Source organism: Theropithecus gelada, chromosome 7b, assembly GCF_003255815.1.
Source record: "Theropithecus gelada isolate Dixy chromosome 7b, Tgel_1.0, whole genome shotgun sequence".
Classification (NCBI taxonomy): Eukaryota; Metazoa; Chordata; class Mammalia; order Primates; family Cercopithecidae; genus Theropithecus; species Theropithecus gelada.
Window position 1 is genome coordinate 4,403,558 of NC_037675.1, and position 20,520 is coordinate 4,424,077.

General features: G+C 39.0%; 1 protein-coding gene across 4 annotated transcripts in view; it reads right to left on the minus strand.

Annotated features, from left to right (window-relative positions):
• Positions 1–20,520, minus strand: part of BLM (Bloom syndrome RecQ like helicase) — a 107,155-nt gene that overhangs the window by 71,049 nt on the left and 15,586 nt on the right. For all 4 annotated transcript variants that reach the window (XM_025392647.1, XM_025392645.1, XM_025392644.1 and 1 more), the window contains 2 exons: positions 4,684–4,785; positions 2,075–2,775 (listed from right to left, as the gene is read on the minus strand). Coding sequence is in view for 3 of the 4 variants with exons in the window: in XM_025392645.1 (XP_025248430.1) it covers positions 2,075–2,775; positions 4,684–4,781 (799 nt within the window). In the remaining variant the exon portion in view is untranslated. The remainder of the gene's footprint in view (positions 1–2,074; positions 2,776–4,683; positions 4,786–20,520) is intronic.

Genomic DNA, 20,520 nt, shown 5'->3' on the forward strand with positions numbered 1-20,520 from the left:
AGCAAAGACTTGGAATCAACCCAAATGTCCATCAGTGACAGACTGGATTAAGAAAATGTGGCACATACACACCATGGAATACTATGCAGCCATAAAAAAGGATGAGTTCGTGTCCTTTGTAGGGACATGGATGCAGCTGGAAACCATCATTCTCAGCAAATTGTCGCAAGAACAGAAAACCAAACACCGCATGTTCTCACTCATAGGTGGGAACTGAACAATGAGATCACTTGGACACCGGAAGGGGAGCATCACACACCGGGTCCTATTGTGGGGAGGGGGTAGGAGGGAGGGATAGCACTAGGAGATATACCTAATGTAAATGACGAGTTAAGGGGTGCAGCACACCAACATGGCACATGTATACATATGTAATAAACCTGCACTTTGTGCACATGTACCCTAGAACTTAAAGTATAATAATAAAAAAAAAAAGAATGAGTGCTTCTGGCAAGTCACAAACAATCACACCACTTTGTATGGATCCTCTCCCTTCACACACTAATGCTGGCTTATTTATTCATAAATGATTATTATTGAGTCAACTGGATTAAGTCTAGTGAATGCTCGACTGAGGCCAAAGACTTGCTTAGGGATTTTCATGTCTGTCTCTGGTTAATTACGAGACACATATTTGGTATCAACGTTTCTAGTTTTCAGCTTTTCACTCATATTTAAATAAGGGTAAAGTGTAACAGATAAGTCTGATAATAAGATAAACATGGCTGCTTGTACAAACCACCTTTACCACAAAGTTTCCTAGTTATTTAAGTCTCTCTTTTGGACTATGGGGGAAAACACAACCCAAATTGTTGCTCTCTATCTTTTAACAAATTTTCCCTTCAGAAACAGAAGCATCATTGATGAGACTATAGTTTTGCTTATTATCAATCACTTTTCAGTGCTCTCTCACCCTAGAGTAACCTTAATGGGATTCAGGTGTTTAACAATTTTACTCTCATATTTGCAACTGCTTCATAAGGTGGTTACTTCCACATGTAGGTAATCTCAATTACTCAATTTTGGACACTTAATAATTACAAGATCTAGCCAGGAAAAACTTTGAATGTAATTTATAATACTTTAATAGTACAACTAGTATACATTATTCATCAATATTAGGTGGCAACAAGCCATAAAGGAATTACAGTAGAAAGGCTTAGTTTCATTTTCCAATTTACCACTGACCACTATTTAACCTCTATGGATCTTACAACAGCACCCCCCTTTTCCTCGGGAAATATGTGACAAGACCCCGGTGGATGCCTGAAATCTCGGACAGTATCAAACCCTATAAGTACTGTGTGTTTTCCTATACATACATACCTATGATAGAGTTTAATTTATGAATTAAGCACAGCAAAAAGATGAACAATGAAATAGCACAATTATAACAATATTCTGCAATAAAAATTACGTGACTATGGTCTCTCGCTCAAAATATCTTACTGTACTGTACTCACCCTTCCTCTTGTAAAGATGTAAGATGATAAAAAATGCCTACATGATGAGATGAAGAGAGGTGAATAATGTAGGCATTGTGATGTAAATGGAAAATCCCAGAAATAAATTAATTCATAAAGTTTCAGTTTCAAGCTGTTTTGAGTAGTGTGATAAAATCTTGCCCCGACCTGATCTGTCCACCTGAGTTGCTGTTAATCACTTAGTAGTGGTCTCAGTTATCAGATTGACTGTCGTGGTATGGCAGGGCTTGTGTTTTCTTAATAATGGTTCCAAAGCGCAAGAGAAGATATGCAGTATTTTCAGACCACGGCTGGCTGCGGGTAACTGAAACCTCAGAATGCAAAGCTGTGGACAAGGGGAAACTACTGCATTTTCTTCATGTATAAAATCACAGAGCTATCCTGGAAATTATATTAGCAGAGTAAAACCTTCCATTTCATCAGTATGTCCTGCCTTAGATATGTGGCCAACAGATTATTCAAAAAGCACCACTAAAGACCCTAACAACCTTAAGGACAAAAACTCTGTATATTCATGACTATTCCTAATGGCTAGCTTTGAATAAGAAAGTACAATGAACATACTAAAATGAAGATAAAATAATTGTTACCTCTTTCATCTTCCAAATGAGTTTTCAAAGAGTCACTTTCCTGAGCATCTTCATTTATATGCACTTCACCAATGGGGCCATCATCAATGCAAATCACATCGCTGCTTAACCATTCTGAGTCATCCTTCTGTTCCTTAGTCAAATCTATTTGCTCGCTTTCAGAGAAGGATGGAGGCAAATCAGCCTTTACTGTGTTTGTTGTATAAAGCTGTGCTTTAAAAAAGTTTCTCTTAGCCTTTTTTGATTTCTGAGCAGTGCTTACTCTTACAAAGTGACTTTGGGGTGGTGTAACAAATGCTTTTGAAGTCCCAGAAGTATCAAAGTCATCCATATCATCCCAATCATTGATGGTTCTGAAAGAATCTGGTGAAGAACTAAATTCTAATTTATTGAGAGCAGTATTCCGGGATTTCTTTACAGTTGGTGTGTTTTGGGTAGTGCATAAAACTTCCTTCGGAGTCTGCAAGAAATCTGGCAATAATGGTTTTGAGCCAACTCTCTGTGTTTGCTGTCCTGCTGGAGCATTTTTAAAGAAGTCCTTGACCCTCTGCTGATTTGTGGTGTCAGGTGGAGGTTCACTGAAGGAAAAGTCTTCGGTAACATTAACATCTTTATTTCTTAATACAGGTGTTTTTGCTACTGACACATTAGTTACAGACACATTGTTATCTGAAGATGTTTTCTTTTTAAAAGTGAAACCTCTGAAAAATAATGGAAAAACTGGATTAGATAGATCCATATTAACAACCCCCCCAACTCTACAAAACTGTAATTTTTAAAACTAATTCACACAGGTTACATTAATTGTATCCCAACTCCAACTGAGCAAAGAATCCATCTCTCTCTGATTTTAAATTTATCAGGTAACTTAAATTCTATTTGTTCTCTGGTCCTTCCCATTCAGAGGCTAATTATATTTGGCTTTGAGAGTCCATTCCCACTACTTTATTTCTCAGGCTAGTAGTCCTTAGTCAATAGCATCTACAGAGCGGGCTGACAGCATAAATGAAAAAGGGAAGAGGTCGGGCGCAGTGGCTCATGCCTATAATCTGAGCACTTTGGGAGGCTGAGGCAGGTGGATTGCTTGAGGTCAGGAGTTCGAGACCAGCCTGGCCAACATGGTGAAACCCCATCTCTAATAAAAATACAAAAAATTAGCCGGGCATAGCGATGTATGCCTAAAGCCCTAGCTACTCAGGAGGCTGAGGCAGGAGAATCGCTTGAACCCAGGAGGTGGAGGTTGCAGTGAGCCAAGACTGTGCCACTGCATTCCGGCCTGGGTGACAGAGCAAGACTGTATCCAAAAAAAAAAAAAAAAAAAAAAGAGAGAGAGAAAGAAAAAGAAAAAGGGAGGAGATTCAAATGTGGCTACTTTTTGCTACTCTGATAAGAATTTTAAGGGGAAAGAGAGTTAAAAACTGCTAACTCTGTTAAAATCTGCAGGATAAGTAAAAGAGGCGGGAATCATGGCTGTCTGCTGGATTTAATGATCTGAAAAGTCAGTGGTGACTTCAAAGCCAGGCACCCCAGACAGAGTCTACAACCTAGTAAAAGCATCACTTATAATATAAATTATTATCAGATATCATTAGGAGTCTGGAGGATAGCTCAGAGGAGAGGCAGAACTGGAGAGCTGTAGTTTCCTTATAAACTGTTGTTCGAAAGGATGTAAAATTATATTAAAATACTTGGCCAGGCGTGGTGGCTCATGCCTGTAATACCAGCACTTTAGGAGGCCAAGGAGGGCAGATCACTTGCAGTCAGGAGTTCGAGACCAGCCTGCCCAACATGGAGAAACCCCATTTCTACTAAAAATATGAAATTAGCCGGGCATGGTGGCGCATGCCTGTAATCCCAGTTACTGGGGAGGCTGAAGCAGAAGAATCGCTTGAACCTGGAAGGCAGAGGTTGTGGTGAGCCAAGATTGCGCCATTGCACTCCAGCCTGGGCAACAAGAGTGAAACTCCGTCTCAAAAAAGTAAAAAAAAAGGCCAAGCATGGTGGCTCATGCATGTAATCCCAGCACTTTGGGAGGCCGAGGTGGGCAGATCATGAGGTCAGGAGATCGAGATCATCCTGGCTAACACAGTGAAACCGTCTCTACTAAAAAGTACAAAAAAAATTAGCTGGGTGTGGTGGCGGGCACCTGTAGTCCCAGCTACTTGGGAGGCTGAGGCAGGAGAATGGCATGCACCCGGGAGGCGGAGCTTGCAGTGAGTTGAGATCGCGCCACTGCACTCCAGCCTGGGCACACAGCAAGACTCTGCCTCAAAAAACAAAACAAAACAAAAACAAAAACAAAAAAACAACAAAAAAACCCACAAAACTTAAAAAACACTTATCTGCCCAAATTTACAAGATTATTCATTTACTCAACAAATCTTTATTGAGCAAATATTATGTGCCAGGAAGCATGCAAAGGTGAGACACAATCTCACCTGGTGCTACTAAAACATACTCTACCATTAATTGACAAAGTGGGAAGATCAATGAATCTCTCAGCTTCATTTCTTCATCTGTACAATGACAGAGTTTAAAGAGAAGATATCTCATGTGTACAATGTGGTAAGTTAGTGCCTATGTGACAGCAAACCAATAAAAACACTTACGAAAATTTTGGTTTTGAAAGACTTAATTTATTATTAAGTGTTCTGGCTGAATGACGTTCTAGTTGCTCCTGTAGATTATTCTGAGGAACAGCAGCCATAATCCTAAAAAGTGAGGGGAAAAAAATTCAGTGAAGTTAGGTATTTTGCATTAATCACAATGTTTATTGAAGGGAGGAAGGATTTGATTCAAACAGGCATTGTTCCAAGTGTGCCCAGAGTAATAGGACTTTGTTGTTTTTTTTGGGTCAATAGACTGTTTTGACATTTACAACTAGTGACACTTGAAATATATAATCTTCAACTAACTGAAGGCTCACTTGAATAACGCAATAACCAGGTTCCCCCTCTCTTCCTCCACAATACTAAAATAAGTACAAAAGACATTAGGGAGGGGATTATTAGGAAAGGGCTTTTAGAAAAATGAGACCTGGCCTAGAAGGATAAACGGAAGCTGGAAGGGAGCGAGATGGGAGGAAATGATCAAAGCACACAGAAAGCCCAAAGAACAAATGAATAACTGAATTCTGTGCAAGGGCAAAATTGGGGAAAGGAGGAACGCCACCACCAATGAGAGCAAAGGTTTACCAGCAAGATACTATGCTTCATAATCACCTAATTGCAACCTGAAAGAATACGTTTACCAAGCACATTTATATCCCTGTGTAACAAGCTGTGGTAATGCTGAGCTATAGCCCTCCTCGGCTTAACCACCTTAAAATTACTGGGGCTAAAGGAAGATCCTAGCTGTAATCCATGCATTAAAAAATCCTCACTTTAGCTGATAGTTATAACCCCATAAACCCTTTTCCCTACCTTTACCAGACATCTACTTTTATCATTTTATAGCATATATCTTAGGAGGCAGGGTTAACGCTAGATGATATTTCTAGAAATATGAAGTTTCACATAAGCCATGTTCCACTCATTAACCTATATCTATCAACCATCTTGACTTTAGATAACAGTGAAAAGCAGAATTTAGAAGAAACTAAGTTACACTCAATTGAGAAATCTTCATGTTTATAAGCATGATCATAATACAGCTTTTGTCCCACCTTCTCCAGAAGGAATTATTTCTGCTGCTTTTTCCTCTTTAACCTGCTTTAGGTAATATAGCTAGTTATTTAATAAACATTGAATAATTCACATTGGCATGTGAATTATATCTTGTTACCCCAAAAAAAGTAGATGGAAGGAATAAATCCCTACATACCTATCACCCAGATTCAACACTTGTCAACTCATCCAATATTGTTACAGCTATACATACACCCTGAGTTCCTTACTCCACCATTTTGGAAGGCCACCTCCCAAAATAGTGACATTTAGATTCTGTTATTACTTCTTTCATTCATTAGCAGGAATACTTTTTGTTTGTTTGTTTTCTTTCTGAGACAGGGTATTGATCTGTTGCCCAGGATAGAGCACACTGGCTCAATCACAGCTCACCGCAGCCTCGACCTCCTGGGCTCAAGTGATCCTCCCACCTCAGCTTCCTGAGTATCTGGGACTACAGGTGTACACTACCACAACCCAGTTAATTTTTAAATTTTTAGTAAAGACAGGGTCTCACCATGTCACCCAGGCCGGTCTTGAACTCCTGCGCTCAAGTCATTATCCCACCTCAGCCTGCCAAAGTGCTGGGATTACAGGTATGAGCCATGCCTAGCCAGCTATAAGACTTTTATCATAAGTTTCAAAATAATGATGCAGTACACTAAAAGCCCATACCTCACTACTATACAGTATATGCACGTGGCTGGCAGCAGCGGCTCATGCCTGTAGTCCCAGCACTTTGGGAGGCTGAGGTGGACGGATTGCTTGAGCCCAGGAGTTTGAGACCAGGCTGGGCAACATGGCAAAACCCTGTCTCTACAAAAACTACAAAAAAATTAGCCTGGCATAATGGTGCAGGCCTGTGGTCCCCGCTACTCAGCAGGTTGAGGTGGGAGGGTTGCTTGAGTTGCAGTGAGCCGAGATTGTGCCACCGCACTCCAGCCTGTGCAACAGAGCAAGACTCTGTTTCAAAAAAAAAAACAACAAAAAAGAAGTCTACACCTGTATCCCTTAAATATATTAATAATAATAAATAAGAAATGATATTCATTCTTTCACCACCTTCAAATAGTGAATTTTTTTTTCAGTATCATTATGAACTCACGGATTAAACATATTAGGTGTGTTTCAATCCAATACAGTGATCATCCTTATTGATTCTCAAATTGATTCATGTTTTGCCAGTGGGAGTTTTCAGGTGGGCGCTTCAGTCCTTATGACTTAACCTTATGAGTCATTGAGAGCTTCCTTCCTATATGGCATGAAAAGATGTTCCAGGCTTACCTTGTGCATTTTTTTGCACCAGATTTGGAATCAGCCATTTCTTCAAGCATCCCTAATTCTTGTTTTCTTTTTCTTTTTTTGAGACAGGATCTCACTTTGTTGCCCAGGCTGGAGTATAGTGGTGGCTCACTGTAGCCTCTGCCTCCCCAGCTCAAGTGTTCCTCCCACACAGCTGAACCACAGGTGCACACCACTATGCCCCGCTAATTTTTTTGTATTTTTGGTAGAGATGGGGTTTCACCATGTTGCCCAGGCTAGCCTCGAACTCCTGTGCTCAAGGGATCCTCCTGCCTTGGCCTCCCAAAGTGCTGGGATTGCAGGTGTGAGCCACCGCACCCGGCTTCCCTGATTCTTTTTAATGGAAAATATTTTAAGACCTTGATCTCTGCAGTTCCTAGGGCACCTCACCATTTGGAATCCAGTTTAAAAGTATTGATCTTGGCTGGGCACAGTGGCTTATTCCTGTAATCCCAGCACTTTGGGAGGACGAGGTGGGTGGATCACGAGGTCAGGAGATTGAGACCATCCTGGCCAATATGGTGAAACTCCATCTCTACTAAAAATACCAAAATTAGTTGGGCATAGCGGCATGTGCCTGTAATCCCAGTTACTTGGGAAGCTGAGGCAGAAGAACTGCTTGAACCAGAGAGGCAGAGGATGCAGTGAACCAAGATTGCGCCACTGCAATCCAGCCTGGCAACAGAGCTAGACTCCATCTCAATAAATAAATAAATAAATAAATAATAAAATTATTGATCTTTTGTTAAGGTGTCCTCTCTCCAAGGTGCTGTACAATGTGGAAGTCTTTCCCACATTAATAAATGATGTGAAGTGATAAAGAGTGAAGTCAGACTATTGCCTTCTCAGAATTTCAACATCAACAAAGTAGACTACTGACAAGGAGGCGGAGGTACACAGATCTTCAGTCTTATGACACTAAGCAGAACAAAGTGGTCCATGGCATCATTACTTACCCTTTTCTCACATTCCTTCCATAACTTAATTTATTTTTGGATCAAAACTAGTCATGGTATTCTAATAACAGAGATTTCCTACATTACTGCACAGCATGGTTTTATGTTTATTTAGCCATCCCAGGAGAACAATTGTTTGATTAACTATTTTACAACTGTAGTGATTACACTATGGATTCACAGCTAGCATGCAGTCAACCTTAACTCTGAGAGGACCTCTTCCTACTTTTGATATGCACAGCTCTTTGGTTATTCCTCTCCAGGTAGCACCCTCCAGCAGAATCACATTCTGAAGTATGGTAATGAGTACATAATTTTCTTACTCAAAATCCTCAGTGGGAATGCTTTTAAGAAGTTGGTGAGTACTAAGAACTATAAGAGTGTCTCTTCTGTACATAGTCCATTAAAATATCAATACAATTGTTTGACACAAAAAGAAAATTGTTCACCAACATGCCTGTAGTCTCTGCTACTCAGGAGACTGCGGCAGGAGGACTGTATGAGCCCAGGAGTTCAGGGCTGTAGTGCACTATGATCGCACCTGTAAACAGCCACTGCACTATAGTCTGGGCAACACTGTGAGACCCCATCTCTTTAAAAAAAGTGTTCATTCACAATAACAAAGATCAGTGATAAAGGAGAAAAAATAACTGAAAACAAATAAATTTAGGCTAATGAAGTTTCACAATATTAAAAAAAGGAACAATTTCTGGGTACAATGAGCACTCAGAAACCAAAAAAATAAACCTATGAATTAGAGTGACCACAAAAATCACAAGTTCAATCTGGAAAACGATTAAAATTTTCTCCTACATATATGAAAGAAGCTATCATGCCATTACAAAAGCATATAAATAAGCAGGCCAGGAGCGGTGGCTCACGCCTATAATCCCAGCACTTTGGGAGGCTAAGGCGGGAGAATGGCTTGAGCCCAGGAGTTTGAGAAAAGCCTGGGCAACATAGGGAGATCCTGTCTTTAGCCAGGCACGGTGGCACACACCTACAGTCCCAGCTACTCAGGGAGGCTGAGGCGGGAGGATCCCTTGAGCCCAGGAGTTTGAGGCTGCAGTGAGTAATTCTGTGTCACTGCTCCAGCCTGGGTGACAGTGAGACCCTGTGTTTAAAAAAAGTCACAGGAAATGTAAGCTTCAAGCATTACCTTTAAAACTGGCTATTAAGAATTTTTCGGCTGGGCACGGTGGCTCAAGCCTGTAATCCCTCGCCGAGATGGGCGGATCACAAGGTCAGGAGATCAAGACCATCCTGGCTAACACGGTGAAACTCCGTCTCTACTAAAAAATATAAAAAACTAGCCGGGCGAGGTGGCGGGCGCCTGTAGTCCCAGCTACTCGGGAGGCTGAGGCAGGAGAATGGCATAAACCCAGGAGGCGGAGCTTGCAGTGAGCTGAGATCCGGCCACTGCACTCCAGCCTGGGCGCCAGAGCGAGACTCTGTCTCAAAAAAAAAAAAAAAAAAAAAAAAAAAAAGAATTTTTCAAGTAGGCTGGGCACAGTGGCTCACACTTGGTATACTAGCACTTCAGGAAGCCAAAGCAGGAGGATCACTTGAGCCCAAGAGTTGGAGGAGCAGCCTGGGCAACAAAGTAAGACCTGTCTCTACAAAAAATACAAAAATTAGCTGGGTGAGGTGGCACGTGCCTGTAGTCCCAGTTACTCAGGAGGCTGAGGTGGGAAGGATCATTTGAGCCCGGGAGGTCGAGGTTTCAGTGAGCCATGATCACCCCACTGCACTCCAGCCTGGGCAACAGAGACCCTGTCCCAAAAATAAAAAAAGAATAAAAGTAAACACAATAAACCTTTAAAGAGAGAGAGAGAGAGAGAGAGAGAGAGAGAGAGAGAGACATGGGATGGAGAAAAACATAGTGAAAAAAAAGAGTGCCTTTTCTTTGAAATAAGTGACACTAAAGTTACTGGTTAGGGATCTATCAAAATTAAGACTAGGTCAAACCTGACTTTTTATTCATTTTGTTGTCAGAGATGGCTATTTCAGTCTATCAAGGGATAGACTGCCAAAAAGACTACTCTAAGACATTCAGTGCCAAGTAACATTTAGATGTTTCTGTTTCCAGTCTTCTGCTAAAAGTGGAGATTTTAGGGGGTGGTTCCTGAAAAACAGAGCGTCGCTCTGTAAGCCTCACTCAGTGACTGTTCAAAGGGGAGGAGTTACTTTCCCTGGGGCAAAGGTGGTGAGTCTAACTAAGAAAAATAAAAAAATCTAATTTTTGTATTTTTTGAAGTTGAGGTATTTATGAACCTCAACTTCATCTTAACTGGGGAACTAGGGCAAGCAACTTTCTGTTCTCTGATAAAATTAAACATCAAACACAATTTCTAAACAAAGATTTTTGACAGAATTTTATGTCATATGTTCTCTTCGTTCATTGTTTCTCAAACTTCTTGATTCATATATATAGAATCATACAGTATGTATTATCAATGCATTTTTGAAAAGGCATCTAATAAAACTCAAACCATGTCTAACAAACACATTAAAACACAAAATTACAAGTATTTAAAATCTGGAACCAACAAATACCATATATTTTACACTAGGGGTGAATCCATTAAAAACAACAGCAAAAACAATGTTGTTCTCTCATTTTCACTCCTATATTGGATGCTCTTGCCAATGCAAAAATATTTGAAAAAGAAAATACTAGAAGAGATGAGATTATCATTACATGTAGACAACCTGATTATATACCAAAACAATCCAAAGAAAATCAGTCATAACAATAGATAATTAGAACTTCAGAAAAGTGGTTAAAGATAAATATAGCTATAAATGTAGGATAAATGTAGGGTAAAACTTCAGACCCTTCATAGTTTTTGACTTAATAGATGCAGAGAGAGAGAGAGAGAGAAAATAGATGGAAAATATGAGAAGTTAAGAGACATCGAAGACAGAGTAAGAAAGTCTAACATAAATCTAGCCAGGGTTCCAGAAAGAAGAGAAAATAGGGAAGAATTAATATTTGAAAAGATAACAGCTGGGACTTTCCCAGGACTAATTAAAGACACTAACCTTCAGATTTGAGAAAGCCAAAAAATTCCAAGCAGAGATAAAAAGAAATCCACATCAAAATATATCACTGTGTACCATATGGACAAAAAATTGATTTCTCTTTAGCAAAAATGAAAATCTAAAGACGGTGGAATGATAACTTCAATGTGCTGATAGAAAATAACCCAGAATTATTTTCCCAGAAAAAATATCCTTTACAAATCAAGGGCAGTGAATTGTACACTAGGTTTTTAAAGGTGAATTTCATGGTATATGAATTATATCTCAATAAAGTTGTTATTTTTAAAAAGTAGCTATAATAACAGCAACAGGTAAGTGTTGGCAATGATGTGGGGAAATCAGAACCCTCATACACTGCTGGTAGGATTCTAAAATGGCACAGCGACTTTGGAAAACAGTCAGGCAGTACCTCAAAAAGCAAAACGTAGTCACCATGTGTACTAGTCTATTTTCATACTGCTATGAAGAAATACTGAGAGTGGGTAATTTATAAAGAAAAAGAAGTTTAATGGACTCCGTTCCACATGGCGGGGGAGGCCTCACAATCATGGCAGAAGGCAAAGGAGGGGCAAAGGCACATCTTACATGGTGGCAGGCAAGACAGTGTGTGCAGGGGAACTGCCCTTTATAAAACTACCAGCTCTCGTGAGACTTATTCACTCTCACAAGAACAGCATGGGAAAAACCCACGTTCAATTACCTCCCACGAGGTCCTTCCCATGACACATGGGGATTATGGGAGTTATAATTCAAGATGAGATTTCAGTGGGGACACAGGCAAACCGAATCACCACGTAACCCAGCAATTTCACTCCTAGCTATATATGCATGAAGAGTGAAAAATGGGTATTCAAAATAAATACTTGTACACAGATGTTTACAGGAGCATTATTCACAATAGCCAAGTTCAGAAACCACTCAAATGTCCATCAGGTGATGAATGGATAAATAAAATGTGTATATCAACAAAATATTATTTGGTCATATAAAAAATATAGTACTGATAAATGCTACAAAAATGATGAGCCTTGAAACCATTATGTTAAGTGAAAGAATCCAGTCACAAAAGATGAAATAGTACATGATTCCATTTATATGAAATGTATAAGAATAGGCATATCCATGGATATAGTGTAGATTAGTGATTGCCTAAGGTTGGGAAAGATGAGAGGATTTGGGGATGATGGCAAGGGGTATGCAAGTTTCTCTGTGGACTGACGAAAATGTTCTAACATTGATTGTGGTGATGGCTGCATAACTGAATATACTCAAAGCCATTGGATTGTACAGTTTATGGGTGAATTTTATATGTGTAATGTACTTCAATAGACCTGTCATTCAGGTAGGCCACAGTAGCTCATGCCTGTAATCCCAGCCCTTTGGGAGGCTGAGGTGGGGGGATCGCTTGAGCCCAGGAGTTGGAGAGCAGCCTGGGCAACATGGTGAAACCCCTCATCTACCAAAAATACAAAAGATTAGCCAGGAATGATGGTGCATGCCTATTGACCCAGCTACTTGGGAAGCTGAGGTAGGAGAACAGCTCAATCAGGAGGTCAAGGCTGCAGTGAGCTGTGATTGCACCACTACACTCTAGCCTGGGCAACAGAGCAAGACCCTGTCTCAAAAAAATCACAAATACTAATTTAAAAACAATACAGCTGTTATTTAAAAAGCAACAAGAAATAAAGACACTTCCAGATTATCAAAAAAACAAGTTTGTCATCAGCCGACTCATACAGTATGGGAATCATACTATATTCACACTGTAAGTGGAATCACACAGTATATGCCTTTTTGGGACTGGCTTATTTCACTCAGCACAATGTCCTCAAGCTTCATCTGTGTTATGAGACATGTGTCAGAATTTCCTTCCTTTTTTGTGCAGTGGCAAGATCAGAACTCGCTGCAGCCTCAAACTCCTGAGCTCTAATGATCCTCCTACCTCTGCCTCCAGAGTAGCTGGGATTACAGGTGTGAGTCACCATGAGAGGCTCCTTCCTTTTTTATTATTATTATTATTTTTTGAGGTGGAGTCTTGCTCTATTGCCCAGGCTGGAGTGCAGTGGCGCAATCTCAGCTCACTGCCACCTCCGCCTCCCAGGTTCAAGTGATTCTCCTGCCTGAGCCTCCTGAATAGCTGGGATTACAAGTGCCTGCCATCAAGCCCAGATAATTTTTGTTTTGTATTTTTAGTAGAGACAGGGTTTCACCATGTTGGCCAGACTGGTCTTGAACTTGTGACCTCATGATCCACCTGTCTCGGCCTCCCAAAGTGCTGGGATTACAAGTGTGAGCCACTGCGCCTGGCCGCTCCTTCCTAAGGCTGAATAATATCTAACTGTAGATACATACCACATTTGCTTATCCATTCAAGGACATTAGAGTTGCTTCCACCTTTTAGCTATTGTGAATAATGCTGTTATGAACATGGGTGTACAAATATATTTTTGAGAATTGCTGAATCATATGGTAATTTATTTTTAATTTTTAAGGAACCACCATACTGTTTTCCACAGTGGTTGCACCACTTCACATTGCTATAAATAATGCACAGGGCTTCCCATTTTTCCACATCCTAATTTCTCCACATCCTCAGCAACACTTGTTATTTTCTGGTTGTTTTGTTTTGTAACAGGCATTCTAACAGGTGTGAGGTCTTATCTCCTGGATTTGATTTGCCTTTCTCTAATGATTAGTGATAATGGGCATCATTTGCTTATTGGTCATTTGTATATCTTCTTTGGGGAAGTGTCTATTCAAATCCTTTCTCCATTTTCTAAATGGGTTATTTGTCAAGCTGTATGAGTTTTTTTTTTTTTTTTTTTTTGGAGACAGGGTCTCACTCTGTCACCCAGGCTGGAGTGCACCAGCTAATAGCTGCCTTGACCTCCTGGGCTCAAGTGATCCTCCCACCTCAGCCTCCTGAGTAGCTGGGACCACAGCAGTGTACCACCACACCTGGCAAATTTTTAAATTTTTTGTACAGACAGGGTTTCACTATGTTGCTTAGGCTGGTCTCCAACTTCTAGGCTCAAGAAATTCTCCTGTCTTGGCAGCCTCCCAAAGTGCTGAGGAAGAATTCTTTATATATTCTGGGTATTAACCCTTTATCAAATATATCATTAATTGGAAGAGTTTGAGGAAAACTGGGGTTAATTCTTCTTTAAATATTGGTTAGAAATGACCAGTGAGGCCATCTGGCCCTGAGCTTTTCTTTGTTGGGTGATTCCTGATTACTAACTGAATCTCCTTACTAGTTATAGGTCTGTTCAGATTTTCTGTTTCTTCATGATTCTGTCTTGGTGGTTATGTATTTTGAGGAATTTATCCATTTCTTTTATGTTATCAAATTTGTTGGCATACATTTGCTCACAGTATTCTCTTATAAATCTTTTTACTTCTGTAAATCAGTTATAATGTCCCCGTGTTCACTTCTGATTTCAGTAATTTTTCTTATTTTTTCTTAGTCCATCTGGCTAAAGTTTTATCAATTTTTTTATCACTTCAAAGAATCAATTCTGTTTTGTCAATTTCTCTGCTGCTTTTCTATTCTTGTTTTGTTTATCTCTGCCCTAATATTTATTATTTTCTTGTTTCTGCTAGCTTTGGGTTTGGTTTGTTCTTTTTACAGTTCCTTTAAGTGTAAAGTTAAGTTGTTGATTTCGGATCTTTCTTTTTTAATGTAAGCATTTGTAGCTATAAATTTCCTTCCTAGTACTGCTTTCAGTGTATTCCATGAGTTTTGGCATGTTGTGTTTTCGTTTTCATTTGTCTCAAGATATACTCTAATGTCTCTTGTTTTCTTCTTTAACCCATTGGTTCCTCTGCCCTTCCCATCAGGTACTTTCTTACTACCTGGCACAACATTCATGGTCTTCCTGTACTTTCCCTGCTTCAGCCATAGAATCACCATTTCCCCAAATAGCCTTCATTTATTTTAATGAGGAAAAATATTTAAAATCTAAGACCTGGCCATTAGATATGATCTGCTACTTGCATATCATTGCTCCTAGGCCCTTTTAGTAGACAGATCTAGGAAATATAAACACTTCTATCTATTTCTGTATCTACATCTATACATCCATTGATGTAACCATCTATCTTAAAACTCATAGAAAAAAAACCATCATATATTTATTCATTTATTTAATCTGAAACTACAGGAAGTAATTTCAAATTGCTACACTCCTGTCACTAAAAAAACAAACCTAGGCCGGGCGCGGTGGCTCAAGCCTGTAATCCCAGCACTTTGGGAGGCTGAGACGGGCAGATCACGAGGTCAGGAGATCAAGACCATCCTGGCTAACCCGGTGAAACCCCGTCTCTACTAAAAAATATAAAAAACTAGCCAGGCGAGGTGGCGAGCGCCTGTAGTCCCAGCTACTCGGGAGGCTGAGACAGGAGAATGGCGTAAACCCGGCAGGCGGAGCTTGCAGTGAGCTGAGATCCGGCTACTGCACTCCAGCCTGGGCGACAGAGTGAGACTCCGTCTCAAAACAAAACAAACAAAACAAAACAAAACAAAACAAAACAAAACAAACCTACTAAAAAGAGTTCAAAATGCAGTTGCATTTCTTTCTTTAGATTAAGGGTACATAATTAAAGTACTATATTCAAGTTACTTGATTGGTTATCCCCACCTCACCTTCAGGGTGATTACATTCATCATTTGAAATACATTAGTTTGTGTTTGTACTGTTCTTGTGGATTTGATTTTTGAATATATAAAACATTTACATAGTTCTAAAAGTTAAAACTACATAAAAGACTGTTTTTCCCACAGAGAAGTGTTCTTCCCACTCCATCCTTTGCCATCTACCTCCTGTGGGTTATCGATTTCAATAATTTCTGATTTATCTTTCCTGTTTTTCTTTTTGCAAAATAAGCAGATATTAGTCTCTTTCCCTTCTTTCTTACATAAAAAATAGCACACTGTATGTACACTTTCCATTCATATGTTAGAAATCACTCTATACCCGTTTGTAAAGATTTTCCTCATTTTTCTTCACAGCTGTACAGGACTCCGTTGTGTAGATATTTATCAACAAATTTCCTGAATGGACATTTGAAGTATTCTCCGATATTTTACAATTACAAATAATGCTGCAACAAATAACTTTGTGCATTCATATTTCCCTACTGTTGAAAACGTAAGGCCGATATTTTACAATTACAAATAATGCTGCAACAAATAACTTTGTGCATTCATATTTCCCTACTGTTGAAAACGTAAGGCTGGGATGACATGGTGGCTCACACCTGTCATCCCAGCAATTTGGAAGGCAGCAACGGGATTGCTTGAGTCCAGGAGTTCAAGACCAGCCTGGGCAACATGGTGAGACTCTGTCTCTATAAAAATTTTTTTAAATTAGTAAGGCGTGATGGCATGCACTTGTGGTCCCAGTTACTCCAGAGGCCAAGGTGGAATCAATTGAGCCTGGGAGTCTGAGGCTGCAGTGAGCCAAGATCACACTACTGCACTTCAGTTTGGGTAACAGAGCAAGACCCTGTCTCAAAAAAAAAAAAAAAAAAAAGAAAAAGAAAAGAAAAGAAAAGAAAAGAAAAGAAAAGAAAGAAAGAAAGAAAAGAAAATGTATCTTTAGGGAATATTCCTACAAGTGGAATGGCTGGGTCAAAGGGCAAATGCATGTGTAGTCTGCTGGACTGCCAAATTCTCCCTCAAAGGGGGTTTTACAAGTTTGCATTCCTCACAGCCTCACCAGTGGGGCTTCTTGTGAAGCTTTCTAATTAGTGCAGAGCTGATAGGTGAGAAGTGGTATTTCAGTGCAGCTTTAAATTTATACTACCTATTTTAGGTGAAATTGAATATTTTCTTCATATATTTAACAGAGACACTTTATTCTATTTTTAAATATTTTTAAAAAATTGTATCTGCTCATGTATTCTGCCTTTTTAATCCAATTTTGGTATTTTTTTCTCTCAATTTAGACTAGGGATAGTAGGTCTTTAAAACGTATTTTGCAAATATTTTTTCCTGGTTTCTCATCTATCTTTTAAATTTGCTTATGGTGTTTTTCATTTTTGTAATCAAGAATTTGCTTTTCAATGTAGCCAATTCTTCCCCCCTCTTTTATTGCCTTTCCCCACATTCAGGTTATAGAAAACTCATCTATGTATTCTTCTAGTAGATAATTTTTAAAAAATTAGATTTCTGGTTCATTTGGAGTTTATTCCTGTATCTGATATAAAGTATAGATATAATTTTGTTTTTTCAAGTGGCTAACAAGTTGTCCCCGCACTATTTATTAAAAAGTCCGTCTCTGCCCTAATAATTTCAGAACCACCTTTATCATACACTAAATTTATGTGTTTAGGAGACTACTTCTTGACTTTCTATTCTATACCATTGGTCTATACCACAATATTTTCATGATAGAAGCTTTGCAATATGTTACAATATCTGGAAGTCTACTTTCTCTTTGTAGTTCTTCTGTTTTCCTAGCTATTCTTGTATGTTTATTTTTCTATATGAACTTTAGAATCAACTTGTCTAGTGCCAGAAAAAACCCTGTTGATATTTATATTGAGATTGCATTAAATTTATATATTAACTTAGGTATAACTGGCACTTTTATGATGTTGTTGTCCTATCCTAGAATAAATGATTCTTTTCATTTGTTTAAGGCTACTTTTGTTATTCAGAAGTGTTTTAAAGATTTCTTCACCTAGGTTTTACATGTTTTTAATCTTCTAAATACTTTCTCTTTTTCTTGTTGCTGTAAATGGGATTTTACCCTCCATTATATATTCAAACTTGTTATCTGTCTATATGAAGACCACTGATTTTTGCATATTCTTATAAAATTCCTTTTTTGTTTTAGTTTCATTATTGATTTTCTGCAGTATTCCAGATACACTACCATATTACCTGCAAGAAGGGACAATATTACTTTCTATTTTCCAAATCTTGTGCCTCTAATTGATTTATCTAACTGCACTGCCTAAGCCCCCAGTACAAGGTTAAATACAAGTGGAGTTGGTATCTCTGCCTTTTTCTCAATCTTAGTAAAAATGCCTCCAGTATTTTCCTATTAGATAAAATGCAAGATTTAGGAATAAAGTGTCTCTGTCTGTCTCTCTCTCTTCTCTCTCCCTCTCCCTTTCTCTCTCTGTGTATGTGGTGGGGTGTGTGTGTGTGAGAGAGAGAGCGAGCGAATACCATCATTAAGAAGTACTGATTGGCCAGGTATGGTGGCTCACATCTGTAATCCCAGCACTTTGGGAGGCCAAGGTGGGCAGATCACCTGAGGTTGGGAGTTTGAGACCAGCCTGGCCAAGATGGTGAAACCCCATTTCTACTAAAAATACAAAAATTAGCCAGGAGTGGTGGTGGGCGCCTGTAATCCCAGCTACTTGGGAGGCTAAGGCAGGAGAATGGCTTGAACCTGGGAGGTGGAGGTTGCAGTGAGCTGAGGTCATGCTACTGCACTTCAGCCTGGGCGACAGGGTGAGACTCCGTCTCAAAAAAAAAAAAAAAAAAAAAAAAAAAGTATTGATTATAATATAATTTCTTAAGAGTTTTTTTTTTTCTTTCTTTCTTAAGTTTTTACTATATATTGGTGTTGAATCTTGTCAAAGGTTTTTCAGCATATATGAAAGTAAATATATGAGTGTTCTCCTTAGGCTAAATATGGTGAATTACATTGATGATTCTAATGTTATACCATCTTTGCATTCCTAGTATACATCTTGGTGATGAGCTAATATTTTTGTAATACAGTGCTGGATTCTGTTCTGTTTGGTGGTATTTTATTTAGAACTTTTACATAATTTTTATATATAATATCCTAATATCCATCTGTAATTTTCTTTGTGCTACCTCGCTCTGTCGCCCAGGCTGGAGTGCAGTGGTGCGATCTCCATTCACCGCAAGCTCCGCCTCCCGGGTTCACGCCATTCTCCTGCCTCAGCCCCCAGAGTAGCCGGGACTACAGGCGCCCGCCACCGCGCCCGGCTAATTTTTGTATTTTCAGTAGAGCGGGGTTTCACCGTGTTAGCCAGGGTGGTCTCGGTCTCCCGACCTCGTGATCCGCCCGTCTCGGCCTCCCAAAGTGCTGGGATTACAGGCGTGAGCCACCGCGCCCGGCCCTTTAGTTTGTATGTTAAATATTTGTTTTATACTTGCTTCATAAAAACTGATATAAAATAATTATGCTGTGTAAAAGAAGTGAGATACAAAAGAATATATACTGTATTATTACATTTATTAAAAGTCCAAGAACATGCTAATTATTCTACAGTGACAGAAACCAGATAAGCGGTTGTCTGGCAAGAAGAGAGCAAGAAGGCAGAATTAAATGGGCATCAGAAAGCTTTTGAGAGTGATGGATATGTTCATTAACTGGATTATCGTGATGATGTATGTATGTCAAAACTGCACAAATTATATACTTTAAATGTGTGCAGTCTATATCAATAAAACTACTTTAAAAAAAAGAGGGTCTAAGAACTAAAAAGTGTTTTAAGATGTTTTACTTTATTTCACTTTAGCCCTTCAACAACTGGAGACAGACAATTAAATCAGCATTTACAATACCAAGCCATTTAGAAAATAAATAATTTGGAAGTTTTCCTTCTTTTCTATGTTCTAAAACAATTTATTTAGCATTAGGATTATTTGAACTCCATAATGTAGCAGAATTTTCCTGTTAAACCATTTGGACTTCATGTTTTTTATTTTTCAGTGAGATAGTTATTTCGTAACTTCAAAAACTTATTCAATGGAAATTGTGCTATTTAACTTCCAATATCTACTTGAGTCAATTTTGGTAAACTATATTGTCACACATAATTATCCATTTCATTTTAGTTTTCAAATTTGTTTACGTAAAGGTATGTAAATTAATCTTGTTATAAAAACTACCCTTTGTCAATGGTTACTTACCACTTATCATTTGTTATTCTGTATATTTGTAATTTCTATTAGGTTAATTTATTTGCTTCATTAAACAATTCAAGATACACATCTTTTTTTTTTTTTTTTGAGACAGAGTCTTGCTCTGTCGCCCAGGCTGGAGTGCGGTGGCACGATCTCGGCTCACTGCAAACTCTGCCTTCCAGATTCAAGCAATTCTCCTGCCTCAGCCTCCCGAGTAGCTGGGATTACAGGCGCATGCCACCATGCGCGGCTAAGTTTTTGTATTTAGTAGAGATGGGGTTTCACCATGTTAGACAGAATGGTCTTGATCTCCTGACCTCGTGATCTGCCTGCTTCGGCCTCCCAAAGTGTTGGGATTACTGGTGTGAGCTACGGCGCTCAGCCAAGATAAAAATCTTAATTTTTGAATCAGATGTTTTTCTATTCTCTTACTAATTTCTCTTTTTATTATTTATTCTCTTGTGCTTTCCTTTGATTTACTTGTTTTTCTTTTTCTAACTTTCTAAGTTTGGAATTTACTTATTTCCCTTTCTTCATTTATAATATGTACTGAAGATTATAAATTTTCCCCTGATTAGT